The sequence below is a fragment of the Chaetodon trifascialis genome, chromosome 4 (genome assembly GCF_039877785.1).
Source record: "Chaetodon trifascialis isolate fChaTrf1 chromosome 4, fChaTrf1.hap1, whole genome shotgun sequence".
Lineage (NCBI taxonomy): Eukaryota > Metazoa > Chordata > Actinopteri > Chaetodontiformes > Chaetodontidae > Chaetodon > Chaetodon trifascialis.
In genome coordinates, this window is record NC_092059.1 from 10,202,275 (window position 1) to 10,221,989 (window position 19,715).

Here is a 19,715-nt window from a genome sequence, read left to right on the forward strand (position 1 = left end):
TGGCTAAGAATCGTATCCAGCCCAATTTGTGAACACTATTGCAGTACTACTGCCATTAAATGAAAGGAAGGAAAGAAGTGTCCTGATTGTTTCTGGCTTCTTCAAATAAATAATGACATCACTTGCTTTTTCTGCTTTTGTGAATGGGGTTGTGTTGCATTCACTGCCAGCATTATTCTTACGTCCTGCGTAGACTGCAGATCATACAGGGCTAACTGTCTTACTGTATACACTCACATTACAGCTTAACTTAAGCTGTAGCTTTAACTACCTGGAAATGTTAAATGTCAATGTATTGCTGCATTTTCTTTCTTCTTCTTCTTCTTCTTTTGTTTGTGTGTATTGATGAAGTTATCATTTAAATATTATTAATAGATAGTGTTAAATTCATGATTTGTATGAGTTGTGTGTAAAACAGTGGTGACGAGCCACTGAGAGAACACTGGAATTGTATTTCTTGCTTGCTTTTTGTCTGTTTCATTGTATTTTATTTTTATTGTACTTAAACTGTTTTGGCTTTCCACTTAATTGTGTTAGACGTGTGTAAAACAATTTGAATCACCACTGTGTCTGAAAATGTCCAAATAAACACCTTGCCTTACACTTACAGTATTCTTAAGTGGAGATCATGTTTCCAATATTGTGAGTGTATTAACATACTGCCATACATTACATTTAGATGTTATATACATATGTCATGTCCACGAGCATAATCAATTCATAATATGATTTCATCAGACTTAAACACACTTACAAACTGAGCACAAGAGTCAGCAGTCTCTCACACTCTGTTCAGAAACTGTGCTTGGTTTCCTCTGCACCAGGAAACGGTAACACCTCACAGTATCTAATGACAGCTCTTGATTCAGTAACAACCGAAAACAAACCTTTGTCAGAGGAAGTGACGATTTTGGCCAGATGAGAAATTGGGCTGGTTACCACAGTAACTAACCAGCTGAAAAAAACACACTCAAGTATTTGCGCGCAGGAATCGACATGGACGAGCTCGGTAAGACAACTGTCTGTCATGCTTTACACTGCTGATCATCCTCAAACTGCTGCAATGGACAGATTGTTAACTGTGGAAGACGTTCAGTGACTGATGCTATGATTTGTAACTGGTGTAGACAAGAGAAGTGAAGGATTGATCATAGAGTAACAAGAAAGTGTTTATTGTACGTTAATCTGTGACTCACACCAAGTACAGCGTACAGTACTGTATATCATATACTGTACTTTGAACTGCAGTTCAGCGTGTAATTATTTGAAGAACACTGTGTTGTTACTATTAGTTTTTGCTCTGTAATTTCAATCATGCTGCTCATTGTTTATTATTCTAACAAGACTCTCAAAAATCATTAGTATCTCAAAAGTGTATCATGGTAAAAAATATGTTTTAAACAAGCAAAATCAAAGAAAAAACCAAGCTTCATCGATCATCAATACATGCAAGCTGTTTCACAAAACTAACAAACAAAAAATATACAATTCGATTTCATTTTACTGTGCCCTAAAAATAAATGAGAGCACATGTGAAACGTGCTGAGATGTGAAGCCACAGAAGACACAGACTGTCAGACAGCAGTGCTAAAAGCTGAGCATTTATTCTTTTCAATACTCTCTACTCCCCTCATATGAGTATCTTCCCATTTTCTTAGAATTTACCTCTAATAATGGATTTTTCGAGGAGAGAGTTGAATTTGGTGTAATATTTGTCAGAGTCTTGCAACATTATCACAAGTTTCACTTCTGCAACATGCTTGCCATCACTTCCTGAGGAAGCTGAGTTGCATGAAGCAACCTCAAAATGATCTGCCAGCACCTTGATCAGATTGATTGTCTCACTTCACAGGAAACATTTCACAAGTACAAATGACACACGTATTTTGATTAAGAGCAAACACCCAGAAAGGACAGCCGGTGTGTGTGAGGGGTTGCTTTGTGCTGTACGTGCTGTATACATATTTATTCACGTTTGTGTGGTTAGAAGATTTATGGCATGTGCCCTGCCACAGATTTGCTGTTGGAGGAGCTGGCCCTCAGTTCAGCAAGTTCGCAGAGTGTCGATGAGAGCAGGAGCAGTGATCCAGCTGATGGACAGGTGAAGATTAAGTCCTTACACCATACCATCACTTTCTTAGTCATCACCTACTTCAGCTGTAGTTGAACCTGACATTTATTCTCAACCAACTGACAAGTTATCGCCTGCATTTCGACTGGATGATCAGATTAACTTGTAATCTTGGTACTTCAGCCACAGAAACTCCACTGTATTTTGGCTGTCTCTCCACAGGTGCCAGGTGCAGATTTCGCTGGACTTGCCAAGAAAGGAAAAGGTTCAGTCTGCTCAAATGTCTACAGGTGAAGCACAAGCTTGGGGCTCCCGTTGACCCCTGATGCACATTATCATTGTATGTGGGGGGAAATTACTTGAAATTCGCTGCGTATGTTTTTTATCATCACTTTCAAAGCATCTCAATGTGCACAACAATCTTACTGACTTAGTGCTTAGTCTACATTTGACTTAATTTCAATGCCAGACATACTACAAATGACATCAGCTCACAAGTAATCCACTATATTACAATCTCTGTATTTGCATTACTAGCAACACTGTCCAGGTTTTCCTACAGTTTGTAAATCCTCATTATATTATTAGAAGACCCACCCAGAACCCCAGATGATGTCCAGAGACACAATTTTTCCTCAGTATGAACTTGTACAGGAAGGGGTAGTTAGTGTGCTTGAAAATTAATTTGAGATATTATGCTTTCTAATTTGCTTGTCTCTGGCTTTTAGTGATCTGCCAGCTCCTGTGGCAGCTTCCCCAGACTCACCCACCGAGGAGCTGAACTCCATCTTGCAGGATCTGATGAGTCTGGGACAAGGGGTCAGTACAGCGTCTGCGAGCACATGTCTCAGAAGGACTGGAACTTGTCAGAATTGATCTATTCCAACATGTGACGCACAATTCACAGGAAATACCTAACTGAGTTTGAACAGCAGAGGGCAGCATTGCACTTATGTCGACACTGCACAGTCTCAAACAATGACATGTCAGTGTGGGAGCATTGATAAACACCAACCTTTAAAAGATACAGTCATCAAATATAATGCTAAAAATATTTGTGTTTATTATTTAGGATCCAGTGCCTTCAACGCCGCCACCACTTACACAGAAACAGTCCGTAAAAAGGAAAACAGAAGGTGAACAACAGAACAAGGAGAGCAGCAGCGGAGCAGCTTTAGATGCAGAGGCCTCGACCACGAACAAGAAGACGGATGCGATAGATGACCTGCTGGGAGGGCTGAGCTCTGACTTGGAGAAGATTGGCGTACGCACTACAGCCAAGGGCCACTGTGCTGCCTGCAACAAATGCATTGTGGGAAAGGTACAAGTCACACAAACTAATGTGCACGCATTGAAATCAGTGTGTTGTAGATTTATTGACAGGATAAAAAAAGTCAAACATGATGAAAGAAAGCTCCTCTTTCTCTTTGCATTTCTTTTTCTTTTAAATGTGCAGATGATCACAGCGCTGGGTGAAGTGTGGCATCCCGAACACTTTGTGTGTGTGGTGTGTAAAATGGAGCTGAGCACCACAGGCTTCTTTGAGAGAGAGGGGCGGCCGTATTGTGACAAAGACTACCAACAGCACTTCTCTCCTCGTTGTGCCTACTGCAAAGGGCCCATTGTGCAGGTGAGAAAAAATCTTTTTGTTTACTGTGTGAAGAAAAAAAGACCATTCAGACCTCCTGTCATTCAGCGAAAGCACACGCTTACCTTTGTTTCCTGATTTACACTCTTAATTTGTTCTATCATATATCACATCATTTATTTACACAATAATCTTTTGAGGACTGGATGATGACATAAAGTAGCATGTAGTTAATTTTTCTAGACGTATCCCACATGTCACCCTAATAAATAAAGCAAAAAACCATATTGGGGTTCTTCAGTCTGGGCTTAAACTGCAGACCAAAGTCATTTATCAGAAACTAATGCAACTTCTCTGATTCACTTTATGTGGTTCACAATCCTCATATTTTTGCTTCCTGACATCTGAACATGTGAGATGAGACAGACCTTACAAAGGAAGTACAAGCATGATGTAATATTTCTATGTCTGTCTGGTTTACCAGAACATCCTGACAGCTCTGGACCAGACCTGGCACCCCGAGCACTTCTTCTGTACACACTGTGGAGGCCTGTTTGGACCTGAAGGTGAGAGGCTTGGGCACTCGTTTCTCTTCACTGGAAGCCACAACTTCAGTTATCACTCAGATTTAATCTTGCATGTCTTATTCATGCCCCAGGCTTCCTAGAAAAGGATGGGAAGCCATATTGTTGCAAGGACTTCTACAACCTCTTTGCTCCCAAGTGCTCAGGCTGTGGGGAGGCAGTGAGGGAGAACTACCTGACTGCAGCCAATGGCACCTGGCATCCAGAGTGCTTCGTCTGCTCGGTGAGCCTCTTACCTCAGACCACACACACGGCTCTGGCTCACACACAAGCCTGGGAATGAATGAGAAAGATACCCACACATTTGCTTTATTTGCAACATTTTGACCACAAGGCTGATGAAAACCTTATGCCTGATGAATACGCTGCGGTTGAAATGATGCAAATAAATCAAGGAAACCATATTCCTCAGTGTGGGTATCTTTTACATTCTCTTCAACCCTACTTCTGTATGCAGCATCTGGTCAAAAACGGTTCAGTGTGCAGCTCCGCTTCTGCTTTACTCAGCTATGAGCAGTTGTTAAACATAAAATGTTCTCAGTAGAGACGTCCTGACATAAGGTAGCGGCTTCAACCTTTCACATTAAATATGAAATACATAAAATACATTGCTCTTAAAACCTAACCTGCGCGCTATGGAGCAGTCATTATCAGCAAGGTCAGATCTTTACCTGGCCTTTGGTAACCTAGATATAACTCCATTAAACACTCCATCACTTCCAAGTCTCCACGTAGGACAGAATTTTATATTAAGTATAACATCTATTTATCTAGAAAGCCAGGCAAGACAGCCTGGAAACTGGCTCATTGGCAATATTTGCATATTAAACAGCAATTGGCTTTTGTGACGTACCAAATCTAGTTTGCCCAGCGTACGTTTGCATCTCAAATTCTTTCAGCAGATGAATGTGAAAAGACCTCTCTGCATCATCATTTTTCAATGTGCAGGGTGGTCCAAAAGTGCGTTAAATGACGTGGTATGAGGAGCAAGAAAAGTCGACATTTGGAGGAAGGTGGGGTGGTTGGGTGGGACAGGGGTTCCTGTCCTGTGTGAAACCAAAAATGAAGGCTGATTTCTTTTGTAAGTGAAGTGTAACTAACATACTTATTCTAGAAAAACCATGATCTTTTCCTAAACCTAACCGAGTAGTTTTGGTGCCAAACTTAACTTACGTGCAACCTTTTCACAATATTAAGTGAATGTCGCATGTTTGTTATTGCTCGCACGACCGTGGAGCCCTGCTCGTTGAAAAATGATGCAGATAGGGGACAATGCCTTAAAAAGTGGCGACAAGGTGTTCTCACTGAGCGTTGGTATGTGATGAATGGGAGCATGTGTTGCAACCTCTGGTCTGTTGAGCTTTTTTTGCACACCGTTGTGATATACAGGGGCGGGCCTTGTGGACAGGCAAGCCAGGCAGTTGCTTGTAGCCCCCATCCACTAGGGGGGGCTACGGCCACTTATTTACAACGATTATTGATAGGCCTGGGCTTTCAGGAACCTCTGTTGTTCCCTGGACCTCACTTTGAAAACCACTAATCTATTTTTTCAGTATTCATCTAAAAGGTCCCAGAAATTGTGCAATTATGTGTGCAAAAACCATATTTACGCAGCATGCACAGGCGGGTGGGGCCCCAAGGGATTTCTTGCTTGGAGCCCCATGGGACCCTAGCAATGCCGCTAGTGATATAAGATAATTATTAGAGACACTTTCAACTCTGAACCATTTCAATCTGACGAAAATGTTTTCAAATCATCAAACATATCCACAGTTTTAGCAACAGAAAGTTTATAGAAACAGTCGTCACCAACACAGCAAAAAGACCTTTCTCACAGGTGTTACTAATGTCATTAATGGATTTTTCCATTCAGGTGTTCCTGTGCCAAAGACCTGGTGTGCATGCTGGCGCACTGTCATGGCTTACTGGCACATATAAATGGAAAAGAGCCATCATTAATGCTAAAAGTTACACCTGTACTTTTATGACAAGTCAAAATGTCCGCCAAGACAAACGTCTGTAATCAACCACTGGATCATATGCAACATCCACTTACTTCGTGTCTTAAGTGAGGGATAAGACCCAACCAGTCGTATGTTCCATGACTGGAATGGATGACATGGGGGCTACAAACCTTGCAGAGCAAGTACAAATTTGGCTATAGCGACACAGTGTCGGTCAGTTGGTTGTCAGTCAGGTGATCAGTCTACCACTTTGATCTGGGCTGAAACATCTCAACGACTATCGGATGGATTACGTTGACATTTCATATAGACATTCATGGTCCCCAGGAGATACATTTTACTGACTTCGGTGATCCTCTGGCATCTCCTCCAGCACCACCATGTGGTTGACATTACTTCACTTCATTGGAATATCACACTATCAGCTGATTTGCTGTGAAATTTGGAGCATACATTCATTGTTCCCAGAGGATGAATTGTAATAACTCTGATCTCAGGCTGTCATCTGTTCTTTGGTTTATGGCCAAATAAACTAATGACATTCCCATCAGCCTCAGCTGTACTGTGAGCCGCACTGCCCTGCTAAATCAACACACCGCTCGTGGTAACATTATAGCCCCTGCTCGCATTATCATTATAAGCATGTTAGCATACTGATGTGAGCATTTATCTCACAGACGGCCTCACGGAGCTGATAGCATGGCTGTAGTTTTAGCTTTGTCTTCATAACATATTAAAGGTCCATGTCAATGCAGATTTTGTTGCAATACTTTTCAATACCGTTTAGCATTTTGCGTGGAACACCACAGGTTTATACTGTAGGTAACTTCCAGGAAGACTTTGATTTTCATTCATTTCTTCAGAAAACACTTAAAATTTAATCACATCACATCACAGTCAATAGTAAATTCACGTTTTGTTACATTATCATTGCGTGTTGATATAGTGATGAGCAGAGTCTAATTTGAAGCTGCATTCAAAGTTCCCCTTATTAGTAAACCAAGGAAACTCTGGCATCCAAGATTTCAGAGTCAGCTGCCAAACAGCAGCCACTGAATGCATGTAGCTATAAAATTCACGTTATCCTTTTCATGACATTTATTTTCCCTATTTGCTCATCATATGTGTCTGATTTTGCAGCTTGATAGTGCTTTTTCCGCAGCCAACCTGCAAATATCTTATATCAGCATGTCCTTGAACGCAACGTTTTGGATATATTTCTATATTTTGACTATTTAACTTTAAAAAAAAACAGTTAATCTTCAAAAAGTACTAAAGCTAAAGTATGGTTTGGAGAATCTCAGCATTAATATTAATTAATATTACACGGGGTCAAACCGATAATATCACTGGTTTGGTTCTCTAAAATCATTCTTATCCAGATTTTACACTATTATCCTTCATCCACTGCATTACCATCTCTCACCTTTTTCTGTCACTCTTCATCCTCCCTCCTCTCTTCCATCTTTCTCAATGCTTCCCTTCTGTTCTTGTATCCAGGACTGTCTGAAGCCCTTCTCTGACGGCTGTTTCATGGAGCTGGATGGTCGACCCCTCTGCTCGCTGCACTTCCACTCCCGGCAGGGCACTCTGTGCGGTGGCTGTAGCGAGCCCATCACGGGCCGCTGCATCTCTGCTCTCGATCGCAAGTTTCACCCGGAGCACTTCGTGTGTGCCTTCTGTCTGCGGCAGCTCAGCCAAGGCATCTTTAAAGAGCAGAAGGGGAAGCCATACTGCTCGGCTTGCTTTGACAAACTGTTTGTGTGAGACATGTGGTGCATTACATAGAAATAATGCAACAGAAGCCACTCATTGCATCACTGTCATTGCTGAGATTATAATTTCCCCATGGTTAAATTAAATTAGGCAAGTATATTATTCTTATATGTTAGAGTACATTACATGAAAAGACTGTGTTCACAATGGTACAGATGAGAAATAAACATTTCATTTTTTCTGTGACGTTTTAAGTGATTTTGGAATTGAATTACAGACTACGAGTGTCAAACAGTACATGTGACACAAATTATTGATAGATTATGTAAAAACTATCAAGGGAAAAATGCAAACTTTTAACCTAATTCATGACACGGTTGTAAAACACGAGAAACATGTATTTCCCATGATAAAAACACGGAGGAAACGTTTCACATATGTTTGGTTTGGAAGGTTCTACAACATGTGTTGCTGACTTGGGCTAAATTATATGGAATTTCATACATCATGATGACATAAAATGTATAAATGGAGAAAGAAAAAGACAGACATGCAGTTTTAATCCGTGGTTTCCATTAAGCTATCCTCAGTTTGCCATCAGACTTGGCAGTCCAGAGATGCTCTCTGGCAGTGTGGAGCAGTTCATCAAGGGGCTTGTCTATGTGGTCTGATAGCTTGTACTGGCAGTGACTGGCAAGGAATCGGTGTGCCAACCTGAGTTTCCCCTTTCTCTGACTTACTGTTTGGCCCCTGGCATGCACTGGATTCAAACAACCTCTTCATTCTCCACACAGGCTGCTTTATAGCCGCCTATGGAAGATTAATGAAGGTGGTAAGGTGAACAAAGGCGGTTTCTTCAGCGACTCACTTTGACTGTTGAGGGATGAATCAACCACAAAGTGTTTTAGAGTAAATTTACATGTGGTTATGTACCTTGCATGTCTGGGCCCAGTTTTTTTGCTGCCTTACATAGTGTTTGTTCACCCCCACTGATCACTGAAACTGTGGATGACATGTCGAGGTGAGATATTTGCAGCACAGTTAAGATGCATAAGAGGGAATGCTTTATCTATTTAAATGTGAGATGTTGTCAGTGCTGCAGAATCATATAACAAAATCAATGTTTTACATCAAAGCAAACTGCAGTTTCAAAACTGCATTAATTGCAACAAGCTCTTGACTTCACTGAGTCTTTCCCTTTCTCAGAGGTGAAAATTATTCTGACATCTGCTGTAGTGAATCTTTAACTGATGCAGAGTTACGCATGAAACGACACAATTCACGTTAACCTCTTCATGCTCCATTTTTGCTTGTCTTATATGTGAATTTCCTACAAGATACCTTGTTACTGCGGCTGATCTAAAGATCTAAAGATCCTTGAACACGCCGTCAAGGACAATGTGACAGTTGTAAAGTGATTAACTGTTTCAAGACGTTTCAAATCTCTGCAACTGATTTGAAATAGAAACCAATGGAAGATATGAAATTAATAATTAAAGTTATCACAGAAATACCCTGTAAAATGCTAACACTAACCACACTTGCCCAAATTTTCTTAGTATCCACCTCCGCAGAGTACAAAATTCTTGCCAATGTCGGTCTGTATCTTGTCAGACAGCTTCTTATGTTCAGATGAACACTGGCTACTCCTGTTAGCCTGTAAAGGCCGCTTTCTTTAGCTTTTCTTCAAGTCACTTAGTTTTGCTGTGTGTGAAGTTAGTGTGTGAGTGGGAGCGGAGGTGAGCATTAATCATGCTGTCATCACTGTCAGACTAGGCCTCTCACAGCCTGCACAGAATATGGACCTTGCATCATGGAAGAAGTGCAAATGTATCGTGTTCGGTCAAAGTCCAAGATCGTAAGTGTTTAATGATCTGACGGCGTTGCGCCCAGATTCCTACTGAACTCAAAGACATGCTGTAATGTTAAATTCTACACCTGAGAGATTTGCATTGTGTTGTAAGATACAGGGGGAATTTAACTTTCCAGCATGAACCATACATAGAACAACATCGATTTGGATCTGAACTGAAACCTTGATGTGTGACAAAATGTCATATCGTCACATGATTTTGAGGCGCGATTCTGTTTACTCTCGTAATAAAAATGTTTCTTTCTGCACCATTCACTGTCGCAACTGCACGCTGTTTGCGAGCAGACTTTCCAAAACTGTTTTATAAGTGGTGAGACTTGTTTAATGCTCGCTTTCCTGCATCAAAGAGCCGTAAACTAGCGGATAGCTTAAATTTAGATTAGCAAAAAACCTCAGACGCACATGGGAACACTCACCCGAACTGGCAAGTGTATTTCCTTAAATACAGACAACACCAAAGCTTTGCAAAACCTTGAGCTGAAAAGTGGAGAACAAAAATATGATGCGGGGAAAGAAATTCTGGCGTTGACCGAAAAAATATGAATGTTATCGTATGGCTGAGTGAACGGGGAGGAAAAGGGTTCTCTGGCACGTAGTAAAAATGAGAAAACATGAAATGTGAGCGGGGGTCTTTTTAAAAGGGTGGCGAATAAAGGGCCGTCTGTGGAGAGCAGAGAGAGTGTAACTCAGGTGACATTTACAGCAGTGAAACAGAGTACGAACGGTCTGGGAGCGCACTGGGCCATGATGGCAGCTAGAGCTCAATGGGGGAGGGAAAAGGAGTAAGGCATATATCGGGACATAATGGATACTGGTGCTGTGGGAGGCAGGGTGACGAGGGCAGGGGGTGAGGAGTGTAGCTGCAAGAGTTACCCCTGTGTGACACTGAAACCCAACACTTACCTCCTCTCCTGTAAAACGGCTGTGTCCGCCCAGCCACCCCTGATGGGGACGGTAGAGCCGCCTGTCCAGACCGATTCAAACCCACGGCGGGTCACAGCCGGCTGGTGCTGCCCTACCCTGTAAACCCAGCAGTTCACATCAGCTTTGAAGCCACAGCTGTCAGACAGGTCATAGGTACAGGCTCACTCATTAATCAGAGCATTTGCTTATAGACACACATCCATGGAAACGCCATCTGGAGACAACTCCAGTTGCAAATCAGTGCTGACAATGTGAAATCACAGCTCAAGTAGGTGCAGTAAAACATGGGTGGATCAGATTACTCCAACATCAGTGCACGTCCATGTTCATATGTGCTGACGGACTCAACAGGTCGCTGCATCGAGCAGGAACAGAAGTGAATGCAGTTATGTTCAAAATGATATGTACTCGTTATCTTTTTTAGTTTCATCGCATGTGCAGCGATGAATGAATGAAGCAAGCCTGTGTTTCTGCAAACATAACATGGGTGGAAAATCCTGTCAGGTCATTTGACAAAACTTTACAGTGTTTTTGAACACATGCCCATTATCTTCAAAGACTCCTATTTGCTGCCAGGACACAAATATTCCCTCAGTGTACAATGAATGAGTGTTTTTCACAAGAAGCATCACAGTTCCTCGACCCAAACAAAGATGGCTTCCAGGATGAGTTATACAGTTCCTGCGCTGTCTGCTGCTGTCAGTAGTAAGTAATAAACCTGAATTATCCTAAGCACCTGTCATTCCCGGAAGCCATCTTTGTTTGTGCAGTGATTCTTTGAGAATAATACACATGTCTTCAAAAACACGTTGACTTCATTGTCATGACCGCATTCAACAGCTGTCAGAGCTTCAGTGTAGGCTGGAAAATCTGTGGAAAATACTTCATTTTAGCTTGTTTGCTGAATATTTCATCTACTTCATTACATGTCGAGAAACTGTCACTCACGAGGCTGAACTGCATTCAGCTGGCAGAGGCGAGAGCGGGAGGTTGGTGTGACTTGGATGAGCAGAAAATCAAAACATTATGTGAAGAACTAAATTCGGCTGAACTAAAAAAGAGCTGGCGCGTCCATCGATATCGGTAAAACAAGTACACGCTACTTTCAGTGCTCCACAAAGGCGAGCTGGTAAAGCCTACAGAGCCTGTTCAGAGGGTCTTAAGTGAAATAGGGTTCCTGTGAAAGAGCTCGAATGCATGTGTTTTTAACAGCGAGGGAAAAGTGACAACTTCAACACCTCAGTAATTACTTCCACACAGAGAGAAGTTGAGCTGGAGCTCCACTTCTGGGTGTGTTTGTTTTGGCATTCTGCTGATGCTGTGTGCAGGTATCACACCTGATTCATGACTGGCTCCTCTGTCCAATAGGAACTTCTTGTTGTCCTTGGCCGAACACTGAGTGCTCGCTGCTATCTCAGGCTCTCTTATGCACCAGCAGGCACACACACACACACACATACACACATGCACACACCCAACGAACTTGTAAATAATATTTGTGGATTCTTTCTTCGTGGTGTCTTGGGTTCGGGTTACACGATCACATGCACAGACATGCACAGACACAAAAACATGTTAATACAAATAGCTTCAGCTTACCACACGCGTCAAAACACATACACACGCACACAAATCAATTCAACATATGCATTCTATTGATGTGTTTGGTGAACAGCATCACGCACACACAGATGCAAAACACATGCACACACACAAACATCTAAATATTATTTATGAGTTTGGTTTTTGTGTCTCTCTCTCCTTCTCTCTCTCTCTCACACACATACCCAAACACACGCACACACATGCACAACCAAGAAAGCTATGGGCGTCCAGGGTTTGGTTGACACAGAACATATCTGTGCGAGTGTCACTGCCTCCTCTGTGCGCTTGCTGATCCAAGTGAACTCGAGGTCTCCAGTTTTATGGGTTAAATGGAGTCAAGTCCTGAGGGGGATGCTACGGGAGGTTCTCAAGACAACTTCAAAACACTTCATCTCCTCTTCCTCTGCTGCGTGCCTTTGTCTCATCTCCCTCACATCCCCTGCCAAGTCTCTCAGCCGGACCTCCGTGCTCAACGAGGAGGAAGAGAGGGAGAAAAAGAACATGGTGCGTTTTATCCGGATCCTAATAATGGCATAGACCGAACTGGCCGGGGTTATGAGAAAGATTTATAAGACAGTAAGCTCCTTCTGTATGCTAGCCTTTAGTGTCAAGAAGATAGATGGTTTCATTATGCTGCTTCATTGTGTCCATGTGTGGGTGCACGGTACAGTTTGCCAGAGCGGTACAGTCTGTGATACGTTCAGGGAAACTATTCTTGTGACCGATGGAGCTCACCCTTCTAGTAATTGTTAGAACATGTTTGTACGGTGGGCAAGCCTGTAATGATTTGGCTGAGCTCCTTGAGATCACAGGACACTGGTTTTGAAAAGCTGAGGTTCAGACCCGGATTTCAGAAGGGTTAAAATTGGGCTATGGGTGGGAATTTGACACTGGAGTGGAGGCTGAGGTTGTTCAGACTTGGATCTCCATTGGTGCCCTGCATTGTTTGTATGGAACATGGCTCAGCCTAGGTGGTAAGGCTGAGGCTTGGACCAGGGGTCAGACACTGAGCAGAGTGGCTCTGGGACTGGGACGGGGCCAATTGGTAATATGGATCTAAGCCAAATCCGCCGCCACTGTAGCAGCCACAGCGTGGATCATTATAAGATTTGTTTAAAGAGTGATGGTTAACCGCAATATGGCCCTGTTGCCTGAGAGCTGAATGGCCTCCTGGGTTTAGACAAGCTCATGGAGGTTTGTTGAGGGCTGGACGAGGAGCAGATCAGGGCTGGTGGGTTGATAAATCACAGCCGCTGCAGGGGGAGCCCACAGGGCCGGCCTCTAGTCAAACAGGCCTGCTGCGGAAAACACTGGGAAACTTTGTGTAGCACCACGCACCCACAGACAGTAATAGACACACATGCAGGGGCCTATAATCACATCAATAATGAGTTTAATAGTGAAACACTCGCACACAAATTTCACTCTGGCAACTCCAGTTGGGTTTTACAGTAATTTCATTAGCAGGTGTCAGTTTTCCAGCACCTCAGCTCTGGCGTGTTTGACAGAACATCCATTTAAATTGGACTGAGAGGATTCAGGTTTGCTCCGCTTAAGCACACATCAGCAGCTCGCTCCAAACCTTCTGGTCGGAGGAGACATTTTTCTAATCACTAATCCACCAGTACTCTCTGTGACACCCCGTTCCCACTAAACCCATTAAGATGCACTCATAAGCCCTTGTCTGAGCCCAGGGCTCCTCTACAGCTATGTGATGATGGAGCTGGAGTTACTTCTTTGCATAAAAATGATTTAGTGTGCAGTAATTCAAAACCACTGCATTGCTTTCATCATAAGGATTACTTCTTCATTTTTGCAATGCTGCAGCTTGAGTCCGTCCCGTTCCATTCATCTGTAAAGGCAGCGAAGCCTTTTACAGAAAGTTCCCTCTGAGGATACGCTGCAATCCCAAAACCATCAAGTTCTTAAAGTGCGATATTTAATCTTCGAAGTCTCACTTCCTTTAAAATGGGGTGAACTGACAGCGGAGGGAAACAACTGTGTTTGATCAGAATGCGGATAAATTAGCTTGGTAGAAGTGACTTAAAACGCAGATTAAATTATATATAATTTATGTTTGTTGAATTTCTTTAAACAAATGCAGTGATGCAAATTCACTCATAAAGCCTCTTTTTTTCTGTTAGTTTCAATGACAAATGTTTATTAAATTATTAGATAATTCTTTAGATTTAAAAGTAGATTTTTCGATTTTATATCTGCTTCACTTTATTTTTGATGGACGTTAAAATATGTGTTTTTACGCTGTGGTGACCCTTATCAACTTTACTATGAAAAAAGAATAAAACAGTTAGAATAAAAGATGCATCAACTTGACTCCCACTTGTTAACTGCATCAAAATTCATGACAGTTTTTTGACGGCGTATAAGCAAAAACTCAGCGACAGAAACCTCGTGATTTTTAACATTTTCTTTCCCCTCATAGCAGAAACTCTCCCTCCCTCCATCTCCGCAGCTCTCTCTCTCTTCCTCTCCCTCTCACACACACCATTTTCACATAGCAACCAACAAAGCCAAGACAAACAGGAACTCGAGGATTTTTCAGTCATTTGAATCGACATCTTCTTCACTTTCCTTCCCTGAATGATGTCTGGCTTCGGAAATGTTTCCACTAAACAGTTGAGTCTCCGTGAGGGCTTACGACGGGATTAGAGCTCAAATTACTGACTCTGTGGCTCATTTACTCTCTGAATCCACAGTCTTCAAAACAAAAGTTGCATGTGGACATGTCCAGTGATATGATAATAGCATGAAATGAGAAACACATTTTAAGGAGAGAGACTCTTTCCAGCGCCGACGAGACGCTTTTATGTGTAACTTTTGATGTTACAATACACAGAGGATGTGAAAGGCGAGGCCGGTATAAGATAGTGGAAAGAAATTACTGATTTCCATGAGAAAACTGTGAAGCCAGTGCTGTAGAAAACTAGCTGGCTGTAGTACATGCAACAAGTAATAAAGTTATAGTAGTAGTAAGCCAAATGGTAGTCATAAATGTATTTAATTACCTTCATGACACCATTAGCATTTTTATGAGGCTGAGCTGTGGACAGAATAATAAAGCAAGCGTAAAATGAATAGAACTGTGAACTGTAAAGTCAGTCACGATCATGATTAGAAAATGTTTATCCCCCTATGAGTGACCTACTTTTGGTTAATCCAAATTCATTTATTGCATGTAAACAGTCTTTAATTTACAATATTATTTACTCTCTGACCCAGTTCTTATTTAGGAAGTTGTTCTGCAATTATTGCTTTAATAGGAAAAAACTCACACAAAGCTTTGGAGCTGAGTCAAACTGTATTGCTAAAAACGACCAGTCTAACTTACAGTATCTGCTCGACACAGTCACGAGGTTCTAACCACCGACTACACAACAGGAGGCTCATTTTGGTCGCCCTAGTTGCAAAATATTTGGTTTTGGATCGGTCTGTTTGCAGTGTGAGTGGTTTGCTGAAGCCTGCATCGCCCGGCTATTGTTATCTTCTGTCTGCCAAACCACATGGCTGACAACATGCCATGCCCCATTTACCATCTCCTGAGATATTATCACTGTAGGCTGCTGATAGCCGGTTAAGGCACTGCTGGCTGACTTCAGTTACGACCTGCCGCCACCGCATCCAAACACAACACAAGCTCCCTCAGGAGATGAGGGTGAGCATCAAGATATACTGTGATCAGGAGCAGGGCTTTCATATCAGCGGCTGAACAGCGCTGCATTCATGAGGTACTTCGTCATGAGATTGAATTAGAAGAATTTACCGTTTGCAATCAACGCTCAGTATTTCATATGGGATCAACGGTAGAAATGGAAAAGATCTCCATGCTAATGACTTGGCATTCATGTCATCAATATGGCTGTGGTGTAATCATAGATTTGATTGTGATTAAAATACTGTGTGTTGACTATTTAACACCACATCCATTCAATTTATGTTAAATCACATTTTGGCTTATGTGAGGCTTCCATGTTTGATTACTGTGAGCTGGATATATCGCCGCTTTCAGAAAAAGTTTCTCAGTTGGAATTGCAACTCTGAGAATGATCTGAATGCTATTTACAAGTCGGAAACTCATAATTCTGATGACATGATATGACAGTGAATGTGTCATTAGGCACAGTGGTGCTTTGTGCTTTGAGTTAAATGCTAACATGCTGATGTTTACAGGGTCCAGCTGAGGCTGATGGGAATGTCTTGAGGTGTACAAATCAAAACTTTGACCTCATGACGGTTCAAGAGGTGAAATCAGGGGGTCACCAAAGTGAATACAATTCATTCTGAGGTTGACATGAATGTCATATGAATGAATGAGTGTCTATACCAAACTTCATGTGTAAGCAGAATTTCTCCAACAGGTTGTTCGCAGTCACGAGACATCAAATTCAGGTGGAGGGCCGGAAGTGAAAACTGTCAGGCCCGAACTCAAAACAGGACTCAGGAGCAGAGAATGACAGTGAGCAGACTTTTATTGAGTCAAGACAACCTCAATGCAGAGCAAACAAAGGGGCTATGAAACCTGATCTATGAAAATACTCAACTACTCTAGAGAAAACAAAAAACACTCCAAAGGAGGAAAATATCTCAATCACGGATCTATAAAAAATTATCAAAATCAAAATCACTCACAGAGAGGAAAATCAAAAGGCTACAAAACTTTAAACTAAAGTCTCTCCGAATGGAGAAAGAGCTAACAAAGAAACAGAAAGAACAGGACAGAAACAAAAAACTCTCCTAAAAGATGGAGGCTAGACTCACTACAACTATGAACTATATGAACTGAAAATCACTCCAAAGGGAGGCAGACCAAGAAAGCAAATTACTCAAAAGACTATAAATGCTAAACTAAACTACAGAAGTTACAACAAAAAATCACTCTGACGAGGAAACAAGACTTACAAATGCAGACTGTGGCTGTGAGCTATGATGCAGGCTTTGGTGATCGGACATAAGACGAAACACTTCGGCACAGGACAAAGGGAGACGCAGACTATTTAAACACATGAGGGTAATGGGGAACAGGTGGACACAATCAGGAATCAGGGATGACGAACAGGTGACACAAGAGGAAGGGCAAGTGATCTGAAACGAGAGGAGAGTTAGACTTTCAAAATAAAACAGGAAATGACAAGACAATAACCCAAGACAGGACGACCTCACCGCAGTGTGACAGTACCCCCCCCCTAAGGGCCGACTCCTGACGGCCCAGGAAGTTCAGGATGGTCCCTGACAAAGTCGTCTATGAGGGACCGGTCCAGTATGAAGCGGGACGGGACCCACTGACGCTCCTCTGGGCCATAACCCTCCCAGTCAACCAGGTACTGCTTGCCCCGACCCCGGGTGCGCACTGCCAGCAACCTCTTGACCTTGTAGACAGGACCCCCGTCTATAACTTCCGGAGGAGGAGGGGGCGGGGGGGCCGGGACCATGGAACTGTCCTTGACTGGTTTGACCTGGCTTACGTGGAACGTGGGGTGGACACGGAGAGACCGGGGCAGACGCAGGCGAACTGCTGCAGGACCAATAACCTTAGCGATGGGGAATGGCCCCACGAAGCGTGGTGCCAATTTCCTCGAGGTGGTTCGGAGGTGAAGGTTCTTGGTTGAGAGCCACACTCTCTGGCCTGGCTGGTATGCAGGAGCGGGCCGTCTTCTCCGGTCCGCGGCCTTTTTGACCCGGTCTCCCTGGCGGATAAGGAGCTGCCGGGCGGCCGCCCAGATTCGTCGGCAACGGCGGATCATGGCATGGGCGGAGGGCACCGACACTTCAGGTTCCTGGTCCGCGAAGACAGGAGGCTCGTAACCATACGCACATTTGAAGGGTGAAAAACCTGTGGCTGAGGTGGGCAGGGAGTTGTGGGCATACTCGACCCAGACCAGGTGTTTGCTCCATGTTGAGGGGTTCTGGGACACCAAACATCGGAGGCCGGTTTCCAACTGCTGGTTGATGCGTTCGGTCTGGCCGTTGGCCTCCGGGTGATAGCCTGAGGTGAGACTAGCCGTGGCCCCAATGAGACGACAAAACTCCTTCCAGAAACGTGACACAAACTGGGGCCCCCGGTCAGAAACAATGTCCCTAGGAAATCCGTGGACTCTGAAGACATGGTTAATCATAATCTCAGCCGTTTCTTTGGCTGTGGGCAATTTGGGCAAGGCTATGAATCTAGTCATTTTGGAAAATCTGTCTACCACCGTAAGAACCGTGGTGTTACCTTGGGAGACCGGGAGCCCCGTGACGAAGTCCATGGAGATTTCGGCCCATGGTCTGGAGGGGATGGGCAGCGGCTGAAGAAGTCCCATACGTGGCCTGGAGGACGTCTTATTCCTGGCACAGACCGAACAAGCCTCGACGTACTCCCGGACCTCCCGTTCCATGGATGACCACCAGAACCTCCGGGAGATGGCATACATGGTGCGCCGTACCCCCGGATGACAGGAAAGCAGCGAGGTGTGAGCCCAGTGGATCACCTGTGGGCGCAGCTCAGCCGGGACAAACAATCGATTCTCGGGACACCCACTAGGTGGCAGGCTCTCACCGTTTGCATGCTTAACCTCATTTTCTATCTGCCAAGTCACCGCTCCAACCACACAGGTCCGTGGAAGGATTGGCTCTGGTTCTTTGGCAACAGGCTCGGGGTCGTAGATTCGTGACAGGGCATCGGGCTTGACATTCTGGGACCCCGGCCTGTAAGAAAGAGAGAAGGAGAAGCGGTTAAAAAAGAGTCCCCACCTGGCCTGGCGAGAATTCAGTCTCTTGGCTTTACGTATGTATTCCAAGTTCTTATGGTCGGTCCAGACAATAAACGGATGTTCCGCCCCCTCAAGCCAGTGTCTCCACTCTTCCAAGGCCAGCTTGACCGCCAGCAGCTCCCGGTCGCCGACGTCATAGTTCCGCTCCGCCCTGGACAGGCGCCACGAAAAGAAGGCGCAGGGATGCACCTTCCCGTCCTGTTCCGACCGCTGGGACAGGACTGCCCCAACCCCTTCATTGGAGGCGTCCACCTCGACCACAAACTGCCGCAGAGGATCAGGCATCGTGAGAATGGGAGCCGTGGTGAAGCGGGTCTTGAGGTGCTGAAAGGCTGCCTCTGCCTCCGGAGTCCAGAGGAATGGCTGCTTCGTGGAGGTGAGTGCATGGAGCGGAGCCGCTATAGCACTGAAGTGTCTGATAAACCGCCTGTAAAAGTTAGCAAAGCCGAGGAACTGCTGGACTTTTTTGCGGCTATCAGGCGTGGGCCACTTGGCCACAGCGCTCACTTTAGCCGGATCCATCTGCACCCTTCCAGGGGCTACAATGAAGCCCAGGAAGGAGACGGTGTCGGCATGAAACTCACTTTTTTCTGCTTTCACATAGAGCTTATTCTCCAACAACC

At 43.8% G+C, this 19,715-nt stretch overlaps 1 protein-coding gene across 1 annotated transcript; it reads left to right on the top strand.

Annotated features, from left to right (window-relative positions):
• Positions 1–903: 903 nt before the first annotated feature.
• lpxn (leupaxin) lies at positions 904–8,137 on the top strand. Its single transcript, XM_070961290.1, has 9 exons — positions 904–1,009; positions 2,016–2,101; positions 2,294–2,361; positions 2,800–2,890; positions 3,144–3,392; positions 3,528–3,701; positions 4,144–4,225; positions 4,318–4,466; positions 7,708–8,137. The coding sequence occupies exons 1-9, from the start codon at positions 997–999 to the stop codon at positions 7,972–7,974; spliced, it is 1,179 nt and encodes a 392-aa protein (XP_070817391.1). The 5' UTR covers positions 904–996; the 3' UTR covers positions 7,975–8,137.
• Positions 8,138–19,715: the final 11,578 nt, after the last annotated feature.